This window comes from Tachypleus tridentatus, unplaced genomic scaffold (assembly GCF_004210375.1).
Source record: "Tachypleus tridentatus isolate NWPU-2018 unplaced genomic scaffold, ASM421037v1 Hic_cluster_2, whole genome shotgun sequence".
Taxonomy (NCBI): domain Eukaryota; kingdom Metazoa; phylum Arthropoda; class Merostomata; order Xiphosura; family Limulidae; genus Tachypleus; species Tachypleus tridentatus.
Window position 1 is genome coordinate 28270274 of NW_027467782.1, and position 19337 is coordinate 28289610.

Below are 19337 nucleotides of genomic sequence, written 5' to 3' on the forward strand. Positions count from 1 at the left end.
ATAATATAGAGCATATGAAATAATTTAAGATAACTAAGTTCATTTATTGTAATACCGCTTTCTGTTATCTTTATTAGGCAACATTAATGCTTGCCAAATATAGTGAAGAATCGGCTGTCTTGGAGAGTAATGCCCTTATTCTAATGTACCGAGATGTGGTTGCCATTCAGCCTGAATGGGAAGAAGGTCACTTCCATTTAGCCAAGTATTATGACCGAGTTATGACTACATTAGAGAAATCAGAAAAGGAAAGGTGTGTGTGCCTAGGTTGTTTATTTCACAAAATATTTTATTGCTAAATTTCTTACACAGTATAAGTATATGTTTTTCACACTCAGAATTTTTTCTTCATCGAACAAATTCATCATTATATCATATACATCTATGCTGAATGACTTTGCTTAACAATTTCAGGGTTATGTTGCATTTTACAAACACTGTTGAATTAACATCTTCTGATAAATTTTACTATTTTTTCCTTTAAATCTAATTTGTCTTTATATTTTTTATGTTTAACATTTTCTATACAAGCACCCTTTTCTGCACTTTGCAACCCTTTTACAGAATATCATGATAGTAGTATCAACATCTTCAAATAAAGATGGTCACAAATAAAGTTAATAAATCAAATGTTAAAACATGTAATATTATGTCAGTTTGAGTTCTTAATTTTATACAGTATGAAAATTGTGATGTCTACTCCCTAAGTCTCCTCTCTAATTAATTTACTATCCCTTCAAGGAATATGGAACTGATGTAAATTACTTATTATAATATTGTTACTACTCAGGCAAAGCATAATTTTTGTAGTGATTAACCCCATGGAGGCAAATTTTCCTATGGATTGGAGGCAGAGGGCATGTTATCATGTTTGTAGAGTTATATTCAAAATATTATTGAACTACTATTTTATAAATTCATGTCAGTAAATTTGGCATAAAACTATACATTATTTAATTTCTTAATTTGAAAATAAATATCAAAATAAGATTGCTAAATATCAGTTTTTTTGTCATGTGATGTGTTTGGTCATATTACATTTTATAAAGCTCACAATACAACATCTCTAGTTTCTTATGAGTTACAAACTCAAATTATTAATATTGCAAGCTGGAATATAAAATAAGAACCTCTTATATTTTCTGTGTCCTGAGATATCATTCTGTTCAATGAATCCACCATAATTGCTCTGTCTCCTTTTCCATTTTTTGAAACCATATTTTTACACATAACCCACTGCACTTTATGAGGTATACATAGCAAATCAAAAGCTCAGACTTCTCCTTCACATTATTTCTCAGCCTTTGCAAGGCTTAAGTACTAAAGAACCACCTTTTTTAAATATAGACAAAATGGAGATTGGATGTATTTTTTAGACCCAAATGCTGCTTAGTTGGTAGCCTTGATACATTGCAGTGAAATTCTATGGCATTTATATAATAATTTATATATTTTTTTGTCATTTCAAAATGCATATATAAAAGTTAAAAAGATTATTTTGTTTTATATTTTTCTCGTGCCAAATTTAACAATGTTTACAGTTTATGCCAAGCAAGTATAAACCTTAACATTTGTAGGTAGCAAAGATAATTATTTTCTATATTTGTTCACATAGTTTTCTGTTTTATGAATAATGACTGAAATTTAAAAATTAATTTGAAAATAGTAATAATATACATACATACATAATGTAACTGAAATGTGATTATATTTTACAAAACACTAGGTGCACTATTTGTAAAAAACTAAAACAGTTGTACTTTTTAAAGATCACTGTTGGATATGCTAACATGAGCTGCTCATGTGTCACGTGATTGCAACTTTTGTGGCATCACTGTTATTCAGACACAGCTGAACGCTCAATAAAAGATAATAAATGTAAATAAATGAATAATGTTAAATTTAAATTATGCTTTGTTCATTCTAAAATTACTGTAATATGTTAAAAGGAAACTTCAAATGTTTATTTTAAGTACGGGATGTTCGGAAAGTCACTGCGCAGTTTTATAATCATGTACGTGTTTTGACTGTTTTCTTTGGCTGTGATATGTAATTAAGCAATACAGGGTTTTATATATAAGTAGAAGACAAGGAAATTAAGGGATTAATGTCGAAAAAAATTACACCAGTGACAAGTTTATATAAACTATGTCAAGTGTGTGAGTGGTGAATAAACTTAGCTGAATATGTCTGATGTTACTGGGACCATTATCTCAGTTTAGTGAAAGTACATTTGCTTTGATGACTTCTGTTGTTTATTAACATGCCTTTCCTTTCCAGTTTTGGGTTTTGTTGGAAAACAGTTTTGTTTCCTAGTAAATAATAACAATTCTTCAGAAGGTATGCTCATGGGGTAGGTAATTTTATACACTAATGTCAGTTGCATGTTTGCCAAGTGACTTACTACTTATATGGCAAGATTATTCATTAGGCTTGTTTCAAAATAGCTTTAAGCTATTTATGATAAACAAATTGTATTGTTATGTAACAATATGCAATCATTCTATAAGGAAAAGTATGATGTAGATTTATTGTCTAGTTATTTATGGTGTCTTCAGGTTGGTAAGCATTTGATACTAATTTAAAGGTTTTAGAATTGTACAGATGAAGATTTGCAATTTTCAGATAAATAAAAGTATTTTTCATCTTAAGATTGAAATTACTTTTCACTCTTGGAAGTCAGCATTTTGACTTCATGTGTTCATGATGAAGTTCTCAGTAGAAATACTTAATTAAAAAGTCATTCTGTTAGATACAAAATAGTGGTAATATTTACTGATACTCTGCAAAACAGCATGAAGATATTCTTACATTATCAGAAGTTATAGTATGACTAATATAGTGGTTACCATGGTGGTTGCAAATGAGATGTATATGGAAAGAGTTGAAAACTAACATGGTTTCCACAATTTTATCCTTTGTAAAACTTTTTATAAACTCAGTTTGTTTTTGTTTCAACTTTTAAGTTTGAGACTCATTACAAAAAATATTTTGGCGAATAAATACTATCTCTTATCTCTAGTAAACCCCCTCATCTTCTTTTTTGTGGAAAGTAAAGAGATAAGAATGTTATTACAATGGTATATTTATTTGATGTCAATATTTCAGTGAAGTTATTGTCCACATGGTTCAGTGCTATGGGCGCTCTCTACAGTATGGATGCAGACATCTTTTTCACTCCATGCCGAGGATGCTGTCACTTTGGTTCGACTTAGGCACACAAGTTGTAGAGCACCAGAAGAGTAAGAAACCTCCTCAGAATCTGGAACAGTGGGAAAGGATGTTAAACGTTATGACAACCAAAGTAAATAAAATCTCTTCTGTTCTTACAATTCATTGTTGTTTTCTGTTTGGTAACAAAAAGTATTATTATTTTATTATTATGTAGAATTACAGGTAAGACAGTAACCATACCTTAAGATTTAATTTCTAGTATACCAGTTTCTATGGATTGTATTTTATTCACAGTTTTAATCATTTTTCAGGTCATTACAAATTTTGTGGAAAAGCTTCCTCCATATCTATTTTATACAGCATTTTCTCAGCTAATCTCTCGCATATGCCACTCCCATCCTGGAATATCATTACAGCTTCAGGTATGTATAGAAATAGTAAGAAAGGAAAAAAATTGTATATATTTATTCCTAGAGTAGATTAATTTTTCATTCAGGTATATTTTAATCTTTATTATTTTGGCACAATTTATTAAGTAGATGATATGTTCATGGGTACTGAAGGTTAATCATACTTGATGAATTACATACGCTAATGGAGTGATGTGTTGCTACAGATATAAGTGTTAGTGATATGTTTAACAGATTTATATATTGAAGTTCACAGTTCCACACTATTTAATAATACAGTGCTGTCATATTATAAGACTTGTAGGTGGAGGAACATATCATAGGCCTTTCATTTCATGTAATGAAATTATTAAATGATATAGTGCCAAAAACAACATTAACATAAGGAAGGCAGTTTTTCACTTTTCATCAGTGAAGTATAGAAATTTTGTGACTAAACAATTAGGACAACAACAGACTCAGAAACTACACCCTAAACCAATTGGAACAATGCTATCATCTGCAGAACAGGGATTTTGATTATCAAAAGAACCCTAACCCAGATGATCACTGAAACAAATTTTATTGTACCACTAGCTAGATAATAAAGAAAGTTTGAGGTTGAACAAATCTCATTAGCCAAAAGTTTGCAAATTACCAACTAAATTTCAGAATCATGTAATTTTTTTGAAAAAAATGGGTAAATAAACTCGAGTCACACTAATTCCACCTGATCACATATGTATAAAGAGTTCATAAAAGTTTAGAAAGTTAATAAATTTCAAGCCAGAAGCCCTTATTCTGAAAAGTTCTTAAAAAGTAAGGGAAAAAAAATTGCCTTCCAGTATGGTACATTATACCCTCTCAAATGTTGCTCCCCATACAGAAATGTTTTTTTCATATGCAACACGTCTTGAGCATTTACATACCTTATAATCAACTGATTCAAATGCATCTCCCCTGTAAATCATCATGCAACATCCCTCTAGCAAACAAAAAGTAGTGTGACACACACTCTAGACACATGTGACACTCCTATTGAATTTTGCCAAATTATCACTTCTCATTTGGCAGTACTCATGTCAAGGTGTATTTTGTCATGCTTTTTAAATTTGTCCAATTTTATGATTTTTTTTAATATTATTCTCAAGAGACTAGGTTGTGGTTGGTAGTTCACTTACCAGTGGTATGATCCTCATCTTATCTCTCCCCCCCTTCCACCTGTGTTATCAAAAAAAATAATAGATATGTAGTATCTAGCTACTTCCATTCTGTGTTTATTGGTATCTAATCTTACTAATGTGTTTACAAATTCAGAGGATATTTCTATGTTAATCAGCCATTGTATAAATAAACATCATTTCAGTTATAGTATTGTCAATGAGGCACAGTATCACCAAAATGATATAAATCAAGAGGTGTGACCCAAATGTAAAGTGGGATTTTTTTCTTTATCAAATTCAGAAAAGTACAAGGCTTTTGAATATTGGTTCTTATGGACTTAATATAGTCCAGAATGTTTACAAAATATGAGATAACTGAATAGAACTATAGCTTTGTCATGCTAGTACTAACTCATTAATAAATAGCCCAGCTATAAGAGAGAGGATGGTTTTACTTTTTTTTATTAAAGTTTGTGGTACATAGAAGTCTTGATAATAATCCTGTCTTGAAAGGACCATACAAATTTGGAATAGGAGACTTTTGTATAATATTTAGGTGTTAAAACCAAAACTGAGTGAGTCCAAATGTAAATGGTTCAAAAAGTTGTTTGTTAACTCATAATTCTGGCTAAAAGGTGATTCTGTAAGTCATTTCCAACTGTTCTGTAACCACTTCTAGTTTTGTATCAATCAACAGGCCTATGTCTGGTTTTTGGCAGATAAAATGATAAAATTTCTAATAGGTAGATTTGTAAAGTCTTGTATACTTTCTGCTGCTGACGTATGTATTAAGTTAGTGAATATAAATATAATTAGCAAAAGAAATCACTGCCAACCTTTCTAAGTAAACTAATATATTCAAACTGACCACTATAGCTGAGCAGTTAGTGGTATTTTAATCAATTAATTAATTAGTACATTGTTCTAGAAATAAAATCAAATGGTGGTGGGTGCTAACAAACAGTTGCCTTCTCTCTGATCAGCAGTTCAAAAAACAGTAGCACTGAGAAATTGCCATAACAGAGACAGGGCCAACAAGTTTGGTGGAAGTATGAATCAAACTCCAGATGTTTGAAATGTGAAAACTGAACAAGCTTGAAGTAAAATAAAAAAGACAACGACTTATGAAGCAGTAACTACCCATATTACAAATAGTTTGTCCTGCAGATTTGTACTTAGCAGTAAACAAACAAATATAACATTAGTTTTCTCAGTTGGATGTTTGATATTATAAAAAATGGTAATAATTAAAGTTGTTTTGGATTTAATATTCAATTTCCCATAATTCAGCTCCACTGGTTTTAAAAATAATATTCTTTTTTTTAGTTTGTTTGTATTTTTATCCATTATCATAAACAAAATAATAATTTGATCTAAATAAGGGTTTTTTCTTCTTCCTGATTTGTAAAAACTTATTTGACAGAAAAAAATAAATATTATTTACAATGAATATGCATTCTCATTCTTCCTGATTTTTTTAGTGAAGTGTACATCTTTTAGTCTCAAAACTATGGGATGTGGTCTTTCTTTTATATGTTGCTTCTGGCTATTTTATTTCACTTTTCAGCAATAATCAGCCATCATGCTGATGTCCCTCCTTCCCTTAAATCTTGCCCCCCAGTGGCTCAGCGGTATGTCTGTGGACTTACAACGCTAAAAAACCATGTTTTGATACCCATGGTGGGCAGAGCACGGATAGCTCATTGAGTAGCTTTGTGCTTAATTCAAAACAACAACCTTAAATCTTTGTGCCAGCAGTGAAATGGACATGAGATACAAGAAATTAAATTTGAAATTCATATTGCAATCTAACTCTTTGCATTTATTGAACATGTTATAGAAAATATATTCATAATTTGGGTCCTTGTTGTACTCTAACAATTTGTTAATAACCCTTTCTGTACAAATTGTGAAAATTGCCACATGTAGCGTAAAATGATTTTTACCCACCTACCAATAAAATAATTAATTTTATACACTTTGTTTTTTATGAGTGTATTACTTATATAATATGTTCTTGAAAAATATGCGAGTATATTAGTATATAACTTTATTGAATTATAATACTTACGTAAATGGAAGAATCCTATTTATTATGCCATATTTCATAGTGTCTGTACTGCATTGACCTGGTTTTTCAGAGCATTCATTACAACACTTTCTTGTTTCCTTCCATTTTGGATATCACACTCTGCATCACTTTTTTGGATGCATATTTCAACCACCAGGCAAGGGTGGAATAGAAACTAAAGCATGGACAGTTTTTTCCAGGCTATTGCTTGCAACCTACATGAGGATTGATAGCAACAAATTTCTTTTTAGTGGCAATTCCATCTGAGTTATGCATTTCCACCAGTTGCTGTGTGACCATTATGACATACCTCTTGAAAGTAAATTTTTTTTTGCAGTATTTTTGTAAACATGAAAACTATTTAGCAGCATACATGTCAGCAAGTGTAGGTCTAGCTTCTTAAACCATGCATGGGGTTTATGACTTGGCTCATAAAGCTTCAGCAACTGTTCTGCTTTATCAACTGCTCCCATGTTTTCATTAAACTTTTCTATATAGCATAGTTTTTTTGTAAAATTGTCTGGTCCCCCCCCCCAAAGTAAGTTTTATCCTTTTCAACAAAATTAGCTGAATATTTTGTGGTTATCTCATATACTGCTCTTCTGTCTTCCCATTTTACTATCAGAGCATTGTCATTACGAACGAAAGCTGTGTCATGACTCTCCAGATGCTCATTAGCGAGCTCTTTTGGGATTTCTCTATTAGTGTGAACAGTAGTCATCCTCATTATATTTTGAGTTTTCAAAAAATGTGCCAATCAAGTACTTGTATACCAGTTGACTACAGTTACATGACACCCTTGTTCAAGAACAGATTCTAATAAATGGACAGTTATTTATTTTTCACTAGATGTAAGCCTATTTACTCCTTCAACATCAAGTAAAGAATATTGATTGTTGGGTATTCTCTGTAGTACGCCCTTAAGCTGTATTCACTCCAATTGTTTTCACTGTTGCACATGACAAATAATTTGATGCCATGTACATTTATTTAGTTTTTATGAATTGGCGAAAGCCTAGTCATCCTTTCCATAGAACTAATGCTTCATCAATTAAAATATGTTCTCCTACATCCACATTTTTCATCAAAAATTTTCTGAAAAGATCACCAATAGCATCCAAGCTTGTATAAGTTACATTTTTTGACATCATTTATTTTAGTAGAGCATAAAAATGTTACAAATGACATGCACGTCTCTACTTGTTATGGCAGCCCAGAAAAAAATGAATACCTGTTTCATAGGGCATTCTTGCCCAATACTGGTTCATATTGTTATATTTACATATTCTAGTTTAAAAATGAAGAGTAAAAAATTGTAAATATATCAATTTAAACGACATCTTTACACTGGATGCCATTTACAAACAGTGATAGTACGACCCAAGGAAACACGGATGGCAACGCCCTTGAAGGGTGTGTAGAGTAGCATATGTCAGGCAACTATGATGTGACGTCTTTAAGTGACTGAACCTCTGACACTGGAAACATCGGAGAGGGTTTGGAATGTACGGCCATTCCCTGCAATTTAGATAACCTGCCTTGATGGTGACAGGTGCAGGTGGTTATGTAAATGTCAGAATGAGGATATTGTTCGGTATTGTAACTCCATCTTTGTGAGTGGAGATACGCCTCATTGCAGAAACTCGAGTGGAGAACCCAGCTAAAATCTCTGACTCGAGGATGTTCTTCAAATCCCTCTCAACAATAACTGTTGGATGTTTCCACTGATATGTCTCCAGATCAAAGCTTCTTTTCTGACTTTGGAGAGCTAGCAAGTCCCTACAGTCCCTTCTGAATAAAAAAGGAGGACATTTGCCCTCAAGGTTTCTCTGAAAGAGAATGTAGGATAATAAAATGAGGTACAACTGGTGGTACAGATGTTGAACATTGCTGATCAGAATCTTCAAGACGTGATTGTTTTCCTATTGACTGTTTTTTCACTATTTTATTTAAATGTTTGTTTGGAGGATCCATAAGAGAAAAGAAACTTTTGGTGCCCTCTGATCCCACCCACCATAGAGCCCTATAAGGAGACGCACTACAATGTCAAACAAAGACATTGCAGCAACGACAGGGTTTTGTGAGCACTACACCCAAACACCTGCATCAGACACAAAGTCCACAACACCTGTTAAGAACTTTCAACACTGGTACCTGGTTGACCATAGCCCAAGTGGACCAGCTGATTGATCCAAGGGGGGGGCCACCCCAAGGCTGCCTGTCTATAGGAATTCAAGGTCAAAATGGTGTGTTATGGTTGGACCCCCAACCAACAGGATCCTCTCCTCCCCTTCACGGTTCACCACACACGGTAAACACGTGGGTGGATGTTTAGATCCCAGAAGAGGTAATCTGAAAGAACAGAACCTTCCCTGGGAGTTCCCTTCACCACGTACAGGAGTCCACACTGAGGGGTGAGAATAAGAAGTGCAGTAAAAATTAAAATAAAGAAATAAAGTTGTTGTATGGAATAAAATACAGAATGTGAAATATCAATTTTTCAAATCAATTATATACGAGTGTGCGTGTATAACAAATATTTAAAGAAACACATTAGGGATGCTGCAAACACGAAAATTGTTACCATAGTGATGACTACCAGAGCACAAAACTTTAATGATACAAAGAATTATCACAGAGAATATTAGGTAGGAAAGTAAATAACGTTTTTATGCAAAAAAGTTATCATTCGGTTTGAGGAAAAGAACTTGCAAATTTATGCCTTTTCTCTATGTCAATATTTTAATATTTGAAGCAATTCAAAGTTGACTCTGTGAGAAATGGCTCAACAGCTCCATGTAACAATCATTACCTACATCTACGAAATTGGAAAAGTTTCAAAACTTGGACACTAGGTTTCGGATAATTAACATGTTGAGAGAGTTACTATTTGTTAATCTTTGACAACAAGAAATGCTCATGAACCAATTCTGGAAAGAATTGTTAGTGGCAACGAGAAGTGTTTTTTTTTGTTTGTTTTTTTATGAGCATACTCAACGTAAGAGACAATTGTTGAATCTCTGTTACACACCTGTACCAACACCGAAGAATGGCTGATATCCAAAAAAAAACAGTTTTGCCTTGTGTTTGGTGAGATCTGGGAAGTGCAGTTTATCACAAAATTTTTGATCCAAATCACAGCTGAAAGATATTGTCATCAGTTGGAGTGCTAACACCAAGCACTGGTAAGGAAAAGAACTGCATTAATCAATATAGAAGACTAATGTTTTTTCACGACTTAAGATTGTGTTTTGAATCCTACACACTTCATAAATGACCCAAGAAAAACTTCAGGCCTTAAAATGGGAAGTTGTGCCTCATCGATCCTATTCACTAGATACTGCTCCATCTGATTATCATGTTTTAAGATCCTCACAGCATTACTAAGATGAAGAAAGGTTTGTAAAAACGAGGAACTCAAAACTGACTTAAGATTGTTTTTTGAATCCAAATTCAAGGAATTTTGTTCACGTGGAATCCATAACTTACTTAAAATATGGAATAATGGCATATAAAATGAAGTCAAATACAGTGGTATCTTTTTGAATGACTCCATTTCTGAACTATTTGGTTTTCGAACATATTGTTTGAGAAACAAATGTCTCGGTTGTCGAACATAAACTCGGTTCCCGAACAAAGTTGTTTAGCCTGAACCCCTGAAATAACCCGACTGATGAGCTGAACGACCCTTCGACCATTTTCGGCCCATGCCAAGTTTGCCCAAAACATTTTGCTCACACATGTCGCTCAGTCCACACCCCCACTAAAATCTGTTGTGAACGTTTTCGTTTTTTTTCTAAATATTCTGATTAAATAAGTCATCATGAAGTCAAAGAATGATAATGAAAGCGGCAAACCAAAAAAGAAACGTTGTAAGAGCCACAATAAAGGAGAAAAAAGATCTTGTAACGAAGTATGAGAGTGGTGTTCGCTTGTCTGACCTTGCTGCACAGTTTGGAATGGCAAAGTCTACAGTCTGCACCATACTGAAAAATAAAGGAGGTGATGTTGCAAAAGGAGACACAGTGCTTACGAAACAAAGATCACAAACAATGGAAGAGGTAGAAAAACTGTTGTTGATTTGGGTAAACGAAAAACAGTTAACTGGTGATAGCATTTTTGAGACCATCATTTGTGAGAAAGCAAAGCAGTTTTATGCTGACCTCCTGAAAAATACTTCTGGAACGAGTGCTGATCCAAGTGATGTCTTTAAGGCTAGTTGGGGATGATTTGAAAAAGTTAGGAAGAGAAGTGGCATACACAGTGTGGTGAGACATGAGGAGGGTGCCAGGCAGAAACAAACCTTATTAGACAAGTTTTTAGTGAGAAATAGGTCAAGTGAGTCTCAAGCAGGTTGTAGCGGTGCAAAGCGACAGAAAAGAGAAAGAACCCCAGAAGTAGAGTTACCTGACGTTTTTATGGAAGGTGACACCCCTTCCAAACAATAATAACCCTCTTACTCTCCACGTTCCTTACCACCTTTCACTTATGCCATCAGCTCAAAACTAACTGCTCAAGTTTCGAGTCATTGCTGAAACGTTTGCTTCCGGGAAATTTTAACTGAAAGAAAATGTATTTTTTTTAAAACACGTGGAGCTTTGGTTCCGAAGCACAATAATAGATTTATCCATGGATGGTGGATCCGGAGGGGACAGGTGCCCCTTTTTCTTTCCAAAGTAGTAAAGTTTTCTTTTCCAAAGGCAAAAACTATAGCATAAAAAGTATAGTGAAGTTTGTGACAACAGTGTGTAGAGTCTTAAAATACAAGTTGGGTTGAATTTAATAAGGTTTTTACCGGCTCGATTATTTTTATTGGGATAATTGATAAATTGGACATCAGTTTGTATTTATTGAAAATGGTGAAGCTGGTGGGTTTTAAATTATCGAAATATAGAATTGTTTGTTTATAAGTTTTCTTCTGTCGAAAGACTTGGGGTGACTTTTTTCCCACAAGTAGCTGAAGAGAGTAAAAGGCATTTGAAACTGAGATACTGTGTGTTCAAGAACTCAACTCCTGCCCCTTAGCTGATTCTCCATAGTTGCTGACTAATTTGATATCTGCGTTTGGATCATGTCTGATATATAGAATATCCTCAATGTTTTTGGGAGCTGTTACAACTTGATGGTAATGCAAAATCTGGTAATGAGTAACATTTTTAGTTTTTTAAGTTTGATTTTAAGGTTTTGGTTTTAATTTGTGTATGTATGTGTATATATATATTGTCACTGACAAGCTTTTAAGAGTTTTATCTATTTCAAGGGCTTAACATGCCCTTGTGATTAGGATGCTCCTCTCGCAATCTGGGGGAGGGGTCACAGGTCGGAATTCCATCACAAAAAATGCTGTCCTTTTCTGCCGTAGGCTATCGTTTATAATTCGGGACAACTAACGCAGGTATTTCAGGTATACTTTTGTTTTATTATTTAAGAAAAAAAAATATTTCATGAAAAATTTAGTGATTATATCATTCAAAACTTCGCCTCTGTTTGGTTTGCCGACTTGATCACAAAGTTGAACAATGATAATTAGTTAAGTGTGGATATCACTAGGGTTTCAGATGGGTGTGACTGTTTTTACACGCAATTATCCGTTTTTCGAAACGCGCGAAGGACAAACAATCTAGATGTGAACTAAACATACTACCTCAGGGTATTCAAACATACACGGTACACGACGACATCTTATATACCTGATGCTAATGTAATAGGCGGTTTTTATTGTTTCAGACTGAACATACACTAGACAGGAGTTCAGTCTGTTACCACACTTACAGAGTCTAATGGGTTATTGTTGTGTTAGAATAAGTAGGCGAATAAATAACGAAACATACGGCATTCTTGGCCTTAATGTGACCAAATTTGATAAGTGTAACCTGTAAGAAAACTATGCTTTCCTTTGTAAATGTGAACAGGGGCTTTGAAGCAATAGAATTGATATGTGTAATAGACGTTGCCATGGTGGCTATTCGTTACACATTGTATTTTCATATTATCGTATAAACACACATTATAGATGTGATAACTGTTTTGGAATTACACGTAACAGTGGCTTACCTTTTCTTCTCAACTTCTCATATCTTGAAGAATCTACATTATCTATGTCAAGGTCTCTTCGTGTGGTTGGATAGTAACAGTAACATCGTCGTGAAGTTAACGAGTCCATTAAAGCTACGTGTGGTTAATTGGGCTTTAATTTCAAATTATGTTTTTAATTGGTTACTTCATATTTTGCGGTAATGTTGGAAATATTTATATTTTAAATAACTCGAAACAGTTTTCTCTTTTGGACCAGTTTAATAATGTGATGTTCCCTCATTACAGATGCTATTTCGAAAGCAACATCACGTTTCGACAGTTCGAACCTTGGACATCTGTGTCATCAGACTACAATTTTTTTTTAGCGTACAATTATTGTTTCTCATCCCTGAGTTCAAGATTAGTGAAAGTGGTTGAATAAATGCAAACATTTTACTGTTTCGTAACACAGAAACAATCGATATCCAAAAACTTTTTGAAATATTGGATGCATCCCTCAATGATCTTTAAATCTCCCCCGCGAAAGATTTAAGCACTCAACTCAGTTGGTGAGACACTCGCTTTGCTCGAAAGAACTCAAATATATATTTTTAAAACTTTATTACCATGTTAAAAAATTGTTTCCCAAGTAATAGTTATTTCATGCCCTTGAGACAAGGGCTTGAGGACTAGTACCTTTTGTAAGAGGGAGAAAGAATGTAGTAACTTGATTTGTTAAGATGTGTATTAACAACAGTAATTAATAGGTCACTAGATAACTAGAGAAGACAAACCTAATAAATAATGTGTTAATCTTATGAATGGGACAGTGACTTGTTATAAAAACATAATGGTTCCTTGAGAAACACGTGTTGAGTCATTTTGAAAGATGCCCTAAGTATGTGATTCAGAATCATACAAATTGAAAACATACTTTGTTTCTTTCACATTAATGCCCTTGTGGACTGTACAATACTAGTAAACGGATTTCAATTCAAATGGTGAGAAGAACACAAAGAGCCCTTTGTGTAGCTTTGTGTTTAATTGCAAACAAATAAATCTTACTTGAGGACGGATACTATTTTCATGAATTAAGCTATTTCTTTCTGTTATTTTTATGCAATATTTCCATCTCGCTGTCTTCAAAGCAGGTCATCTCAGACATTGTTTAAAATTAATGACTTTGATTCTTGTTCTATGGTAATCTAATAAAAGCAAACACGAACAACAGTAATTTATTACAATATTTTTCTCTACAAAAAGAAAATAACAATCGAGTAACCAAACGATCAGGAAAATTTCTAAATATGAAGAGAAGGAGTATTCATAATAATCAAAAGTCAGCGAAATTTCCAAACATGGAGGTGTATGGTAACAACCAAAGAGATTTCCAGAAATGAAGGGAGGAATTATTCAATAATAACTAGAGAAGCGCAGACATTTCCAAACATAGAGGTACGGGGTATTCTGTAATGACAAAACAGCCAGGCGTATTTTCAAGTATAGAAAGAAGAATTATTCAGTTATAACATAACAGACAAAGACATTTCCAAACACGGAGGAAGAGATTATTTAAGAAATAATTTCCTTGATTTACTAAAAATAAAGCAAATGTCAATTAATTCTGAAAAACATAAAGATTCATTATGAATGAGACGATAACTCACAATAAAAAAATATGTTGTCTTGCTATGAAAGAAAAGAAGACTTTTCGGAAGACTCATTAACAGAGACAATGCCTTATTATAAAACTCATGTTAAAGTATTATAAGAGATGTGTTAATTGTTGTCGTCCAATAGCGATATCATGCTCAAGAAGTTCTGATGAACAAAACAATTTACTGAAATTTGACAAAAATGCAAAGAAAATTTGAAAACAAGCATGTGTTTGTTTAGAATTAAGCACAAAATTATACAACTAACTATTTATGTTTTGCCCACAACGGGTATCGGAACCACATGCTAGTGGTGTGAGTCCACAGGCATACCATTGTACCGTTGGGGGGTCACAACAAGCAAGTAAACAAAATTATTAATTCAAAATAGGCTTCTTCTTAAATTTCTGGTCCTTTGCATTGATATGATTAACTATTGTCAGATGTAAAAGATTACGGGCTCTTGTTGATTCTGTTGTTGTTATTGTTTTAAATTAAGCATAAAGCTACAAAATGAGCTATCTGGGTTCTGCCCACCACTGGTATTGAAACTCGGTTTTTAGCGTTTTTAGTCCGCATACATATAGCTGAGCCACTGATGGGGGGTATTGATTCTACAATCTCCATGAATTCCTTGTATTCTGCGTTTAGTTGTGGGAATGCTTTGACGCTTTGAGTCAATCTGATGTTGAAATTACCCAAAGACATTATCCTTCCATCTGAATGGCCTTCTTACAGGTTCCATCTTCTTATAAGACTTTAAATACTAAATGTTCTCACGACCCCGTCCCCTTAGAAATGTTACGTTTCTGAGTGCAATTCCGACAAGTTTCATTTTTATGCAAAGCATTAATTACCTATGTTTCTTTTTCCCCATTAGTTTAGTTACGTAAACAGAAACAAGTGTTGTTTATTTCAAACTAATGTTTAAACATATGTTTTTATATTTGTTAGTGAATTTAGCAAAAAATACTTGAATGATATTTGCGCTCGCTGTCCCTAATTTTGAACTCATAGATTAGAGGTAAGGCTGTTAGTCAGCCACGACTACTCTTTTACCAACCAAGAGTGGATTTGGCCATAACATTATATTTTCCCCATGGCTGAAAGGCCAAGGTTGTTTGATGACGGGATTCAAATCTTTAGGCCGCAGATTGCGAGTCAAGTGCCCAAACCTTCACACTATTCCAGACTTTGTATAAAGGAAATAAATAATTTTCTCCACCCAGTCCATACCCATTAGTCCCTAATGGTGAAATGGAATTACGTCACGATAACAGCCATAAAGTTAGTAACTGTTTTGTTGCAAGTATAAAACAAAGACATCCATCAAGAGAGACTCTGTTTAATTTTATGTTAACACAAAAACTCTACCGAACTTAAAAGCTCAGCAAAGCTGCGAATAAAAAGAATGTACAGATGCAACTTAGACATCTTCGAACTAACTTCTATCCTAATACGAGAAGTAACACAATACACTTGCGCAATTACTCCAGATTCATCTGTCGGTAAGTATACGGACTTACAATGCTAAAATCCGAGGTTCAATTCCTCTTAGTGGAAAGAGTGTACATAACTCATTATGTACCTCTGCACGACAACAACTCCACTATCTTCGTGACTCACGGTAATAATAATACTTCTTCCTACTTAATTATTTTCATTTCGACTCCCACAAAGAGTCAATTGATTAATTCCACCCACGTAGATTTTGTATGTGAATACGGGTTTTGAAAGATTCAACCCATTACAAATAGTTATAAACACAATTTTAAACATAATCATCACACTCACCACTGGAACCATTAGTCATTCTTGACAAATCGTATTTTGATCAATCAATACACCTCTTTACAAATATATCATATATATCCACAAAGCTATAAACCGTGACTATCTTTACTCATGTAACGTTGATCGTTTCAATATATTTGGTCAATTATCCAACATAATGCAGAGGAATATTAGTGTTTAGTAGTTAAAAACACTAAGAACATCACACCAGATGTGAAGTAACAACACGCCAGCTTACTCTGTGTTTCAGTCAAAGTAGTTTACCACATTTCTTGTTCTCTGTTTCAGTTACAGCTGTTTAAAAGGTCAGCTTGCTCTGTGTCACAGTTATAGATGTTTACTACGTCAGCTTACTCTAGGTCTTCGTCATAGCTGTCTACCACGTCAACATATTCTCTGTTTCAGTTACAGCTGTTTATCACATCAACTTATTCTCTGTTTCAGTTATAGCTGTTTCCCACGTCACCTAACTCTGTGTTTCAGTTTTTGCTGTTTACAACGTCAGTTTGTCTCAGTCATAGCTCTCTACCACATCAACTTATTCTATGTTTCATTTATAGCTGTTTAAACGTCTGCTAACTCTGTATTTCAGTCATACCTCTTTAGTATATCAGCTTACTGAACGTTTCAGTTATAGCTGTTTCTTACGTCAACTTACTCTATATTTCACTAACAGCTGTTTACCACGTCAGTTTACTCTATGTATCAGTTACAGCTGTTTACTACGTTAGCTTGCTCTTTGTTTCAGTTATAGCTGTTTCTCACATCAACTTACTATAAGTTTCAGTTATAGCTGTTTCAGTCACAACTGTCTACTACGTCAGCTTACTTTGTGTTTCAGTCATAAATGTCTACCACGTCAGCTTACTCTATGTTTCAGTTACAGCTGTTTCTCACGTCAACTTACTCTATGTTTCAGTTACAGCTGTTTCTCACGTCAACTTACTCTATGTTTCAGTTCAAGGTGTACATAATGACAACAAAACATTCTAAGACACTTGAACTTCCTCCTGATGGCATCAAAACAAACATCCAGTGGCATGTTCTAACCGTCGCCTTACTGTAGTCACATTACACATTTGTTCTGCATGTCAGTTATGACTCGCCTAACTGAAGACACTAACATGTATTCTCGACCAAACGTGATATGGTCATGGCAAGAATTTTATAGTAAAATTATATTCCATAAGTTATTTTTATCTCTTATGGCTAAAACTGTATTTTTTGTTCTCAGATGTAGTTGTGTTATTTGAGCAAATACAATAACTTTGTCTACTAATATCAAAGCTTTGAGGCTTCTTAAGCCTATAAAAGGTGACGAAAGTTCTGTTTAAGTGCAACGTTTTAATCACATTCCTCATAATTGATTTATTTTGGAATTCATCGCAGAAGATGAGATTAACAAAAATTGATTTTAAATGTAATTTTCACTCTTGTTTTAATCTTATTAAAGTTCTAATTTGAAGGAATGCGAAAAAATGCACAAACACGATTTTTAAAGTTCGTTGTGAATTGAATATTTTAGTGCACACTAAATAACACGCAGTGCTCGTAACTACCAGGCGATGGAATATTTCTACAGTTGCTTCGGGAAAAGAATTTCAAAATTAAACTGAGCCTAAATTAAAAAACAAACACACTAAACCCAAACGAAAAAAAAAAGCTGAGCTTAAAGTATAAAAACAAACTAAGCCTAAAATACAAAAACAAGAAAAGCTCAATTACTTGGTATAAAAAGATGAAAAATAAGAGAGTAACATATATCCGAATGTGCAATTTACAGAAAACTTACAATTTTTATTGTCTTTACTGCTAGATTATTCAACATTATCTGAACTGTCACACCTTCATACACTGGATACAGCGACCTTATCTACCACTAAAGAAATTGATCTACTGCACGGGTTAGTTATGTATTAGTTTTTATTCTCAGTTTTGGAAACAACGGATAACACACAATTTGGCAACTAATTAAAAATTCTATTTTTTGTTTCGTTTGAAAAGTATTTAAACATTTGACTGAATACAAAAGATCTGTTGATTTTTCTGATTTTTTGTGTCTGTTTGTTTTGTATAGATGTGGATGGTCTGACAAATGAAGTTGGAACCCCACGTCCCTCAGAAGACATCTTTTTTTCTTTCCATCGCAGTGACCTCTGGTGGGTCTTCAATTATTATCTCATTCTTTCTCTTCCGCTGATTCTTCAACCTCAGGGACATCTGGTCTCTCATTTGGACTCTGTGATCTAACAATGTTGTTGTTGATATTGTTGTATTTATTCTTCTGTTAAATTATTGTAAAAAACTAACAAAACATTCCTTAAGAAAATTCAGTGGCTTTTTCGCACCTTTTTCTCCAGTAAAAATTAATCACACACTGCTAGAATGTCATGTTTAATATGGTAAGCTTCATAGGATATCAAGCTGTTGTTGAGACGATTAGCTTAATCCAGTGGTTCTCAACCTGCGGCCCGCGGGCCGCATGTGGCCCGCGAGCATGCGATGTGCGGCCCGCAGATCACTTTCCAATGATGACATCCTAATATAACTCAAATAATCAAAAATAAAAAATATGCACTGTATATAACATGTACATGTAGGCTACTCACTGTGGTATATGTGTGTGTGTGTGTGCAGATAATAATCTAAACCTTCAAGTAAGATGAATAGCAATTACTTTTAATATCTCTATGATGCTTCGCGTTTGCGATTTGCCTCGGCCTTTGTTTACGCTTTCCTAGCCATTGCCTTGACCCATATGCAATGAAACTTAACTTTGACTCGATACCGCGTCGACAATAGTGACGATATCTCTCCAACGTTTCTACCGCGTCGTCAACAGCAACGAGCTTTCCTCCGATCACGTTCGTTCTGGTTTCACCGCCCATTGCGCCCGCTCCTGCGTGTATTCGCCATGACTCATCTTCTCTCCATTGTTTCCTCTAAGACGCTGATTAGCTGTTCGAGTTCGTGACGCACTATTGTTGTGACCTACTTCTCACTTCTCCCCGTTCATCAAAGGAGCTGATGTTGCAAAAGGAGTGTCAGTGCTTACGAAACAAAGATCACAAACAAT

At 34.0% G+C, this 19337-nt stretch overlaps 1 protein-coding gene and 2 long non-coding RNA genes across 3 annotated transcripts in view; 2 read left to right on the forward strand and 1 right to left on the reverse strand.

The window, feature by feature from the left end:
* The first annotated feature begins 2141 nt into the window (after positions 1-2141).
* Positions 2142-13491, forward strand: LOC143243013 (serine/threonine-protein kinase atr-like). The gene is made up of 5 exons (XM_076486650.1): positions 2142-2353; positions 3109-3304; positions 3486-3596; positions 12058-12201; positions 13119-13491. Exons 1-4 carry the CDS (start codon positions 2343-2345, stop codon positions 12079-12081), a joined length of 342 nt encoding a protein of 113 aa, XP_076342765.1. The 5' UTR covers positions 2142-2342; the 3' UTR covers positions 12082-12201; positions 13119-13491.
* The window catches only part of LOC143243024 (uncharacterized), an 89125-nt gene continuing 72912 nt past the window's right edge, over positions 3125-19337 (reverse strand). The window contains exon 3 of the long non-coding RNA XR_013023751.1: positions 3125-3262. This is a non-coding gene — a long non-coding RNA (uncharacterized LOC143243024). The remainder of the gene's footprint in view (positions 3263-19337) is intronic.
* On the forward strand, positions 18076-18581 carry LOC143243026 (uncharacterized). Its single transcript, XR_013023753.1, has 2 exons — positions 18076-18165; positions 18339-18581. It is a non-coding gene; the product is annotated as an uncharacterized LOC143243026 (long non-coding RNA).